At 43.8% G+C, this 12243-nt stretch overlaps 1 protein-coding gene across 1 annotated transcript in view; it reads right to left on the bottom strand.

Annotated features, from left to right (window-relative positions):
- The window catches only part of PGR (progesterone receptor), a 91188-nt gene that overhangs the window by 16817 nt on the left and 62128 nt on the right, over positions 1 to 12243 (bottom strand). Inside the window, exons 4-5 of the mRNA XM_060234905.1 lie at positions 3341 to 3646; positions 2182 to 2326 (exon numbers count right to left, since the gene is read on the bottom strand). Coding sequence (XP_060090888.1) covers positions 2182 to 2326; positions 3341 to 3646 — 451 coding nt within the window. The remainder of the gene's footprint in view (positions 1 to 2181; positions 2327 to 3340; positions 3647 to 12243) is intronic.

The following is a 12243-nucleotide window of genomic DNA, read 5'->3' as shown; positions in this document are numbered from 1 at the left end:
ACTCTTATCTGGGAGAACTGGGTTTGATTCCCCACTCCTCCACTTGCAGCTGCTGGAATGGCCTTGGCTCAGCCATAGCTCTCACAAGAGTTGTCCTTGAAAGAGCAGCTGCTGAGAGAGCTCTCTCAGCCCCACCTACCTCACAGGGTGTCTGCTGTGGGGGACGAAGATAAAGGAGATTGTAAGCCGCTTTGACACTCTCGATTCAGAGAGAAGGGCAGGGTATAAATCAGAAGTCTTCTTCTCCTCCCTCCCTCCTTTTCTTTTTTGTTTTGCTTTCTCTGTTGTTGTTATTATGTGCCATCAAATCACAACCAATCCATGGTGACCCAAGGACCATGGGGTTTTCAAGGCAAGAGATGAGCACAGATGGCTTTCCATTGCCTTCCTCTGCACAGCAAACCATCTTCCCCAGCTGTTCCCAACCAAGTATTAACTGTGGCCAATCCTGCTTAGCTTCCAGGATCTGACGAGATCAGGTTAGCCAAGGCTATTCAAGCTGCTTCTTCTTTCAAGCCTCATTTATTCACCATGTTTTCATAATCATTGATGACCCTACCTAAGCTCCTTTTAACCTTGCCTGAACAAATGGACATCACTACATCTTCCTGTGGCAATGAATTCCACAAGTGAATTATGTGCTGGCGCAGAGTACCTGTGCCACCTTGAATCTAAGTGCCCCCAGGTGAACTCTCGCTTTTACCATGAACTCATGGAGATCTTAGGTAAGACTCTTTGTCAGTTTGTCATCTGTAATATGGAACAATATTGGCCTTCTTCATTGGCCCATTTACAATGATGATGATGATGATATTGGATTTATATCCTGCCTTCCACTCTGAATCTCAGAGTGGCTCACAATCTCTGTTATCTTCCTCCCCCACAACAGACACCCTGTGGGGTGGGTGGGGCTGAGAGGGCTCTCATGACAGCTGCCCTTTCAAGGACCTCTGTGAGAGCTATGGCTGACCCAAGGCCATTCCAGCAGCTGCAAGTGGAGGGGTGGGGAATCAAACCCAGCTCTCCCATATAAGAGTCTGCACACTTAACCGCTACACCAAACTGGCTCTCAGAGATGACGTATGCAGGAATACCACTGGTCTAATCAGAGTCACCCCAGAGTCAGAAACACAGGGGACTACCTTTACCTTTTTATCAGTGTCAATCCATACTATCTACTGTGTCTAGCTAATGATCTCTAGGGTCTCAGCCAGAGGTCTTCCAAAGCGCCCACGAGGGATACCAGGGATTGAAACAGACCTTCAGAATACAAAGCAGATGCTCTACCACTGAGCCAGGCCCTTCCCCATGTGTACATGAATGCATCAGCCTCTCTAAGCTGTTATAGACTACCGATGTATTAATACTGCAAACAGCCCGTTCTGTTCTGAACAAGATTCAGTACAGTCCTGAAGATCTTCTGATAAGCAAAGGAGTCACTCAGACCCTTGTACATATTGGAGGTCTCTCTCTTTATGCTAGCACCGCTGGATCAACCAGGTGCTTTCTGTTCCAAGATCAAAGCTTGGCTGTAGCAAATCCCTGTGTTCCCTTGTCCTGAACTTTGAGCACAGCTTGAACAGTCCAGCACCGGATGTTACCCGCCACACATACACACCCTACATCCCCTGCATGGCCACTGCTGAGAAACCAGCACTTACCAGCCCCCAGGGATCGTGATGTAACTTTGTAAAACGGCAATGAGGACTTTATCCTGATTAAAGAATGTTTAGTGGATGGGCGATCTGCCATTTAACACATTAATATCTGATTGAACAAATCTGCAAGTGACTGAAATCTCAATATTTGAAGGCTGCCAATCAATGCTCCCTGTAAGCTGTGGAGTCCTGTGAGGAGAAATTCTACTTTGTGAGTTACTGGCGTTAAAGTTGTGAGCTACTGCTTACATTAGTTTGAACTGGGGCCATTTTTCCCGAGTTAAGACACAAACGTGTGAGCTGGAGGCTAAAAAACTGTGAGTTTAGCTCATACTAACAGCTTAGAACCAACACGGCTGCTAACGCTGTTCACTGCCTAATGCAAAGGACACACAGCTGTGGTGTTGTGCTATGGCAATGTCCATGAATGTCCTTGAACACACACGCACTGGAAAATCTTGAGGAGTGTAGTAAAACAAGAGCATTACATAAAGGGAGGGAAAGGCTGGAGAGCTCTACTTACTCGTTTAGTATTAGGTCGGGAGCAAAATAAAGCATCTGTCCACTGACGTGCTTATAAGACCTCCATCCCATGGCAAACACCATTAGGCTCATCCAGGAATACTGGATTAGGGTTATCTGGTCATCAATATGCAAATTCCGGAATCCTGAAAAGTAGACAATGTAAGCAAAAAGTTTATGTAAAATCAGAATTTGCAACACTATTTTGAATAGGTTCACTGACAGAATACCCACTCTAAGTGAGCTACATCTGCCTTAGGGATCAGAAACTGCATCATCCCAGTGTGATATGCCCTTTGCAGCTGATAAACTGTGCTAATCTAGCTGCCTATAATAAAACTTTCTTTTAAGAAGGTCAAAAAGGTTCCCCTGCCAAGCTGTCCACACAATAACTGTGTGAGATAGGGAAGACTGAAAATTACCTTACCTTGGCTGAATCCAGACTGGCACTTTAGGCTGACAAAGGACAGCCCCTGCATGGCTCAAAAAACCCAGACCGCATGTGCACATCTGCCCAGTGGCCCACTCCCGTATTCACCTCATCCCTCGCTGTCCATAGAGCACCTTTAAAAGCTACCACTTACTAACTGGTAGCAAATTGTGAGGCATTTCTAAGGTGCCTTTCCTGGCCGTTGGATGGCCAGGAAGCGCCCAGGCAGTGGCAGAAAGGTGCATGAGTGCTGTGGACGCTCCTCTGAGGCACCCGTAGCCCATCCCTGTTCCGGCGGCAGGCCATGCACCAAGCTGGACACCCCAGGGTGCTTCTGTTTGTGCCAGCTTACTTCTGGGTCAGCATGCTGCCGCCCCAGGCCAGCAGCCTGGACTCTGCCCTTCTGAACCTTTTGCCCCAGACTGTCCAGTGTTCCTCAGGCTTTACCCAACTGAGTGCTTTGCGGCCAGATGTCCAGGCAATGGCCTCAGCCAACCAAGCAGTAGAGCCAGTGGTTTTCTCCTTGCAGTAGCACAACCCCTCGCCACACTTGGTGTGGCTTTGGGCTCTAGCCCCTCTCCAAAAGCAGTTTATCAGAGGGTGTTATCCAAAGGGGTACCTGGTATCTTAAGAGAAATGCCAAGTCTTTTGATCCCTGCTTCTGAGGATTTGTCACTGGATGAAGGACCAAAGGTACATTGGCAGACTTGGTAATGACCAAGCCTATTACCTGGTAATGACTTGGACCACTTGACTACACAAAGAAGCTGCCTCTCACATAGCTGATTGAGGCCAGTCAGCAGAGCACTCGGCGTTTCTGGCTGCGTGTTGTCGTAGCCTGCATAGACCACCTCCGGCTCGATGCCTTGCAAGATGCTGGCCAGCGGAGGAATATACTGGATCTCTTGGCTTGGCGAAAAGGAGAGACGCTGAGCAAGGGCCTGGCTGTCAGTCGGATGGGCCACCGGCTGCTGGAGTGCGATAACGTCTAATGTTCTCAGAACTTTGACCTTATTAAACTTCTTAAACTTTCGACCTGCAATCCCCAAGAAAAATCACTGGTGAAAACTAACATGAGAATCAATTCAGACTCAAATTAGACAAAACTTTATTATGTGTCACCTGCAACTAGGTTAAATCTGGAAAGCCTCTTGCATTATATACACAGATTTAAAAAAAAAACCCAAATAAAATAAATTTATTGATAAATTCCAAGTTGTACATAAAACTTTTCCCTTAAAAAAAAATGAAGAAATTCAAATAGATTGGTACAGTTTACAAGCAAAGTCAACTGTGCATGGATATTGCATATGACAATGAGAATAACTAGGTATAACTGCAGAGAACACTCTATGGAAGGATGCTATACAGAGTCCAAACTGCAAATACATAAAATTGTATGATATCGTAACTAATGTCATTGACAATTGAGCTAAAAATAATAGCTTGCACCACCCCAAGCCTGACAAAAAGAAGTAAGCAAATAAAAAGAGAAAGAGGAGAGTTTAGAATAACCAGGGCTTTTTTTTTTTTTTTGCAGGAACTCCTTTGTATATTAGGCTACCCCCCCCCCCCCCCCAATGTAGCCAGTCCTCCTGTAAGCTCTTGGAAGATTGGCTACATCAGGGGGGTATAGCCTAATATGCAAAGGAATTCCTGCTACAAAAAAAGCCCTGAGAATAATAAAAAGTTAAAGTGAGAGAAAGTGAAGATAAATTGTATTCCAAGGTAGGAGATCATGAGAAGTAGTGTATTTGAGAAAAGGAAACCATTTTTCTTCAAAAGATGTGGTCTTGGGATATCTTGCGAACATATGAGAGCCAGTTTGATGTAGTGGTTAAGTGTGCGGGCTCTTATCTGGGAGAACCAGGTTTGATTCCCCACTCCTCCACTTGCAGCTGCTGGAAATGGCCTTGGGTCAGCTGTAGCTATCATAGGAGCTGTCCTTGAAATGGCAGCTGCTGTAAGAGTTCTCTCAGCCCCACCCTCCTCACAGGGTGTCTGCTGTGGGGGGGGGAGGGGAGGTAAAGGAGGGGAGATTCAGAGTATAGGGCAGGATATAAATCCAATGAAGCTGAGCCATGTTTTTCTCCATGATGAATTGATCCATATACACAAAGATATTACAAATAAGTATACCACAGATTCATTCAAACTAAATCAGATTCCTTAAGCAGAGAAGGTATCATCTTTTAAAGATGGACAGCTGACTGAATTGGAGGGTCTTAGCAGGAGTTCTGACTTGGTTGTATAAAATGATAAAGACAGTTTAAAATGGCAGCCATGTCAATCTGCAGTAGAACAGCAGGATTTGAGTCCAGTAGTACCTTAAAGAGACCAGCAAGTTCTTCATGGTATGAACTTCTGAGGGTCTTTTCACTATATCCAACAAAGGGAGCTCTGAATCTTGAAAGCTCAGAAGGTGCTACTGAGCTCAGATCTAGCTATAAAATCATAAAAACATCATAAAATATGAATATTTTTAAGTCCAATCTTTTAAAACAAGGCAGGGCCTGAAAAACAGCACAGAACAAACACTGGACACCTTAAAAAAATCCATAAAACAGACTCCATGGCAGAAGCAGTCCAGATAACAGTTCAAAAGGAGCCTGTGTAAAAATAAATATTTTGGCCTGGTGCCTCAAAGAGAGTAAAATAGGCACCAGGCGAGCCTCAAGGGGGAAGACATTCCAAAGGCAAGGTGCCACCACAGAACTGGCCCTGTCTCTAGTTGCCACCCAGCTCACCTCTGAAGGCAAGGACACACACACACAAACAAAGAGAGAGAGTGAGGGAGAGATACTTTAGCTGTAGTTTTATACCCCTGGGATTAAAACATGTCCAAGCAACAAAGATCAGTTCACCTGGAGAAAAAGGCCACTTGGGAAGGAGGATTCTCTGACATTACACCCCCCAAATCACCAGGTATTTCCCAGCCCTGAGCTGACAACCCTACTAAGCTGGCAGAGTGGACAGTATGAGAGGAGAGGGTCCTTCACATACTCTCGCCCCAAGGTATTTAGGTTCTTAAATATAACACCTAGCATTTTGAATTGTTCAGTGTTCACTGATGTGAGATTGTTGATATTTTATGTTGATGGGTTGTGAACTGTGAACATGTTGATGGGTTGTGAACTGGCAGAGACTGACCAAGAGAGAGATCTTGGGGTCGTGGTAGATAACTCACTGAAAATGTCAAGACAGTGTGCAATTGCAATAAAAAAGGCCAACGCCATGCTGGGAATTATTAGGAAGGGAATTGATAACAAATCAGCCAGTATCAAAAAGCCCCTGTATAAATCAATGGTGTGGTCTCATTTGGAATACTGTGTACAATTCTGGTCACCGCACCTCAAAAAGGATATTATAGCATTGGAGAAAGTCCAGAAAAGGGCAACTAGAATGATTAAAGGGTTGGAACACTTTCCCTATGAAGAAAGGTTAAAACGCTTGGGGCTCTTTAGCTTGGAGAAACGTCGACTGCGGGGTGACATGATAGAGGTTTACAAGATTATGCATGGGATGGAGAATGTAGAGAAAGAAGTACTTTTCTCCCTTTCTCACAATACAAGAACTCGTGGACATTCAATGCAATTGCTGAGCAGTCAGGTTAAAACGGATAAAAGGACGTACTTCTTCACCCAAAGGGTGATTAACATGTGGAATTCACTGCCACAGAAGGTGGTGGCGGATACAAGCATAGCCAGCTTTAAGAGGAGATTGGATAAAAATATGGAGCAGAGGTCCATCAGTGGCTATTAGCCACAGTATATATATGTGTGTGTGTGCGTGTATATACACACACACATATATTGGCCACTGTGTGACACAGAGTGTTGGACTGGATGGGCCATTGGCCTGATCCAACATGGCTTCTCTTATGTTCTTATGTTCTAAGGAAGGGGGGAAGGTGAGTGGAATTACTGTAACTTCATCCCGTTTGGCAATAGGTCCTGCGTTTCAAATAAATAGAGAACCTCTCTGGCATATAGGGATACATATTTACTATGTGCCTTCTCACTGACAGAATCAGGAGGCAGTTGGCTAGTTGATCTCTAAGGTATGTCAGTCATAAATCCACATGCTCCAAAATTATTTTGTTCATAATTCTTAACTGAGATTGATTCCCTGCCCCCACCAGCCTCCCCCCTGAAAACTCAGAAGGAAGCTGGAACCATAGGGTACCAAGTCGCACCAGGCATTTCATTACAAACCGGCAAGCTCCTTCTGAGAATGCCTCACCCTGCAATCAGGTGAGAAATGATGACAATTTGTTATTTCTTGACAGAATACTATGATTCTGCCTCCCAGGTCACCTCGCCCCTGTGGTTTGCTCAAGCAAAATGATCCCTGAGCTCTTCAGAAGGAGTTTACCCAGGCCGAGAGAACAAAGCAGAGGCGATACATCAAGATTTTATTGAGCAATTTGAAGTAACATCTTGTGAAAAATCTTAGTTACAAAACTAATTTGGCTGTGTGTGTGTTTCTTCTCCTTCTCCAGGATGTGACATTTGTAGAATTGCTGAAAAGGGAGGCTAGCAGAAGCCTTTAAAAAGTCTTTGAACAGTAACAATATAGCTCAAATCCTGCTGATTTTATTTGAAGGTAACTTCACTTTGTTTTGACTGAATTTTTTTGTATGTGTGAATGTGGGGGGGGGGCGGGGGGGAGGAGAAGCAAAGGCCACCATAAAATTAATCTCACCCAAATTCATAGCTTATACCTGAATCCAGCTAGGGCTCTTCAAATGCTTATGCATTTCCCAGCTGATTTGAATTGTGTACATAAATTCTGCTGGGATGCATTATTCCCTTCCCCAATCCATAGGGAGAACAATCTCCTGCTATTACAATTGATCTTCAGTCAATAGAAATCAGTTTCCTTACAGAAAATGGCTGCTTTGGAGAGTAGACTCTATGAAAGGGTTGTCAAACAGGTGGCCCATGGGCCAAATCAGCCCCCCCCCTCCCAGAGGGCTCCTATCAGGCCCCTGTCATCTGCTTCCTTCTCCCTCTCTCTTGCTTCCTTCTGCATAACAGCTTGCTTTGCAAGGCTTGCTCAATCGCGCAGGAGCTACAGAGCAAAGCCTCTATTTTCTTCATTGCATGAGGCTCTTCCTTTGGAGAGGAAGGAGGGGAGGGATAGTTTGCTTTGCCAGCAGAGCTACTGAGCCAAGCCTCTCTTCCTTCTATTGGCTGAGGCTCCTTCCCCTCCTGGTCCTCTGGGGAAGAAAGGAAGGAGCCATAGCTTCCTTTGCCCAGTTCTCTGGATTCCACGGGAGAAATACAAAGAAAACACCTTTAAGACCAACCAGTGCTAATGTTTAAGTATGTTTTATTTTAAGTTTTTTTTTAAAAAAAACTCTTTAATTGTGTTTGTCTGTGTCCTTTATAAAGTTTATATCTCTGCTTCTTAATCTTAAATAGGTACACACACAGCCCGGCCCAACATGGCCTGGCCCAACAAGGTCTCATTTATGTCAGATCTGGCCCTCATAACAAATGAGTTTGACACCCCTGAGGCATTATACCCTGCTGAGTGAAAAAGACAGGTATGCAACTTGAACTGACAATAGCCTTAGACCACGGTTTTAAGCTATTTCCTTCAGCAGCTGAAGGCATGCCATATTGTAGACCTTGTCTATACAAACGCTGACCATTTACAGAACTTCAAAGTTAATCACTGGCAAAGCCTGAGCCTATGTTCCCAAGGAATTCACTGAGCAAGATACATTCTGGTATCATGCTGTTCTCTTGCCACGCCATTTGCTGTTTCCTCCTCTTAACCAAAGACCTAAATTTCATTTTTTCAGAATGACACTTTTCCTCTTCTGCATTAAATGTGACTTCCTCAGCTCAGTAGCTTACCACACACATATCTGGAGTAAGCACCGCTGCAGACATTAATGAGGTTATGGGAAAATTAACAGTAGGACTGCCTCTTAGTGTTGGCATCTTTATCTGAATCTACCTTCAGCTGCTTCTCAGAGTCTAGAACTCAGGTTAACTGCCAGAAGAGAATTCCACTTACACAGCACATACTGCTACTATATTGCGTTTCTGTATTTTATTTGTTGCAAGCCAAGTGTGGCTTGAAAGTGGGAGGTGTGAATACATTAAGTGGATAAATTCACTCGTACAGTAGGAAGCAAGCCTGTATCCGATGCCTCCAGCAATCATCATGAATTACCACCCACATACAAACCCTATTGCGCACAGATAAGAAAACCATAAGAAAATATGAAGATCCGGCTGGATCAGACCAATGGTTCATCTAGTCCAGCATCCTATCTCACACAGCGGCCAACCAGTTCCTCTGGACAGCCAAAATTAGGGCATAGAGGCCAAGGCCTTCTCCTGGCACAGGGATTCAGAGATTTAGTGCCTCTGAATGTGGAGGTTCCCCTCATTCACCATGACTAGTAGCCATTGATAGACTTATCCTCCAAGAATCTATCTAAACCCCTTTAAAAGGTGTTTATTCCTCTGGGTATCACCACATCCTCTGGCAGCAAATGCCACATTTTAATCCCTCTCTGTGTAGAGTAGCGTTTCCTTTTGTCTGTCCTGAACCTACTGCCAACTGGGTTCACTGGATGCCCTTGAGTTCTAGAATTTTGGGAGAGGGGAAAAAATCTCTCTTTGTCAACTGTCTCCATCCCATGCACAATTTTATAAACCTCTCTCCTGTCCCCCCTGAGCTGTCTCTTTTCTAAATTAAAAAGTCCCAGGCTCTTCAGCCTTTCCTCATAGGAAAGGTGCTCCAACCCCCAAATCATCTTGGTTGTCCTCCTTTGTATTTTTTCCAGCTTTGGAATGTCCTTTTGGAGATACAGTGACCAGAACTGTACACAGTACTCCAAATGAAGCCGCACACAGATAGCCCCACACAGAGGCATTTCAATATCAGCCAGTTATATTCTCAATCCCTTTCCTAATAATCCCTAACATCAGGGGATGTGGCCTAATATGCAAATGAGTTCCTGCTGGGCTTTTTCTACATAAAAAGCCCTGATATAACTAATAATTGGCATGGTGATTAAGAATTTATATATCTGCTGCTGCCTGAGTACAACTTATTGTGAGTCCTTTAATGGGAAGTTGCAAACATGATGTCCCACAAAAAATTATAACTACAGGAACACCATGCACAATTGCTTCAATGCACTACCATAAATCTGTACCTGGTTTGCACTTGGATTCCTGGCAACCATTCCTGTTTTGTATCCCAACTCTGCCCCGATTCACATTTGGTTTTGCACTGAGCCACATCTGAGCTGTAGGTTGTAGATCTCTGTTCTGTATAAATGAGGTTTTCCCCACCCTTTCATTTCAATGGAAAAGCATCACTTCATGTACTTGTACTTTTTTATTATTTTAGATGCCTAGACCTGGGTGGAACAGGCTAGCACATTTTTGTTAGATCTCGGAAGCTAAGCAGGGTCAGCCCTGGTTACTATTTGGTTGGGAGACCACCAAGGAAGCCTGCATAGAGGCAGGCAATGGCAAACCACCTCTGTATGTCTCTTACCTTGAAAACCCTACAGGGTTGCCATAAGTCGGGGCTACTTTACGGCACATTCCACCCACCACAAGTTTAAGATGATTTTTAAAAAGGGGGTTGATAAATTCATGGAAGACTACAAATGGCTATCAGCCACAACAGCAATTGAATCTCCATATTCAGAGCAAGTGATATCAGTGCTGAAGTGGCAACCATTAGAATCTTTGCCTGTCTGTTGGTCCCTGTAACTTATCCTGTCCTGGAAATTTCTTCTCCTGTAACTGCCCCTTCCTGGAAAATGAATCAGAAAGCAGGGAGTCGGGCAGACAGCAGAGCTATACATGCCTACTGAAATGCCACATTCCCTAAAGAACTGCTGGACTAAGATAAAACCATCTGAAGCAGTGGTGTCAAACTCATGGCCTGTGGGTCAGAACCAATCCACCAAGGCCTGCAGCTCTCTTTCCCCCACTCCCTCTCCTGTCTGTCCTCACCCTTGAAGAAGCAGAGGACAGAGCTGCCTTCATCGTGGCTGGTTTCTCCTATGGGCTCCACTGAAACACAGAAAAAGTTGCAAAGAAAATGTGGAGTAGATTTTCCATTCCCAGAGCGTGCCCAGAAACCTTAATGGAAAATCCATTCCGCATTTTCTTTGCAACTTTTTGTATGAAGTGGAACAGTTTGCTCCCCACCTAATATATGTATGATTGAACGTGTGCTTCAGTTTCCAGTTTTGTATGTTAATTCCAAAAAACAGCAGCTTCAGTTGTCTCCTTGCAAATGGATGATGTTTTGAATCAGCTTGTCTCTGCTGAATGGACCTGAGAACAGATGCCTGAGTGAATACTCTAACCTGGGAACCCACAGCCAAAGGAGAACATTACACCTGGAGAACCACAAGCACTCTAAATTGATGTGGGGGGGAGAGAAGTTTGCAGTGCCCAGCCATTTCATGTCTTCCTGGGCTCCGAGCATCTTATATTTTTTAGTTTATATTTTTAGTTTCTGCTGTGATCATTGCGTTTTTCCTTGATGTTTTATTTTAAAGAATTGCATTGCCAAATCCCACTATTCCCCCACATCTCCATTTTAGGCAGGCGTCTTTTAAGGGCAGGGGGGAGGGGAACTCAAGGAACTCCAATTTGCAGAGAAACATTGGTTTTAACTAATTTGGCTGGTCCGTGTAGGATGAGCATAAATATATTTTGTTGAGATCAGGCTAGCCTGGGTCATCTGGTTCAGGGTAATGCTTCATTATGGAGATGTAATTTTCACATGTGAATCAGAACACAAGGGACCCCATTAAACAAAGGAATTCCCCCAGTATCTCACCATGCTATTAGATTGGTTATTTAAAAAAAAATCACTGTAGGGAACTCAAGGGCTTTTGCTTGGGTGCCAAAGTTATTGAACAGGGAGCTCTGATTTAGATTTGGCTGTGACACTGGGGAGGTTACCCCTTTCACCTGCAGCACTGTTTCCCACAAATTGCTGCATTCAGACATTGTGTCGTTTATCTGTAGGTTTAAGATTAGTGTGAAATCCAAATGTTAGCTCCCTATTGACTTGTAAGAGAATCACAATGTGGGATTCTCAACCAGAGTTATATCCCATGTTGTGACTCTTGATCTGTAGTAACTCTTCAAATGGTAAATAAGGGAAGACTTGGGTTCAATAGTAGGATGCAGGAACATGGGATAAAGTCCTGAAAAATGCCAAGAAGACCCTGCCAGCTTTTCATGCATCTTCTAATAAGATGAGCCCAACAACAACAAAAGTATTTGTGCCACCTTCCATTGATTTTCATGTAAATGCAATAATTTCCCATTAATGCAACAAAAGAGAAAACCATATCATTATAAAAGCGCTACTACTGGAGTTAGGAGAAACAAAAAACCTCCATAAAAACACAACTGTTTACTGCATGTTCCAAAATAACTTCTATTAAAGTTTTTAAATGTTTCTTTAAAAAAAAAAAACCTTTCCATTGAAAAAGGCAATACTCATTGCTGTTTCCCTCCATATCAAGTCCTGATAAATTACTATAAAGGAAACACAAAACAAAATAACACTCTGGGCATCCAAAGCAGTCCAAATAGTTGAACAATTAAGGTACGAATATAAAAGTGG

Source organism: Heteronotia binoei, chromosome 3 (assembly GCF_032191835.1).
Source record: "Heteronotia binoei isolate CCM8104 ecotype False Entrance Well chromosome 3, APGP_CSIRO_Hbin_v1, whole genome shotgun sequence".
Taxonomy (NCBI): domain Eukaryota; kingdom Metazoa; phylum Chordata; class Lepidosauria; order Squamata; family Gekkonidae; genus Heteronotia; species Heteronotia binoei.
The sequence above is the reverse complement of the archived record's forward strand: the minus strand, read 5'-3'. Positions and strand labels throughout refer to the sequence as shown.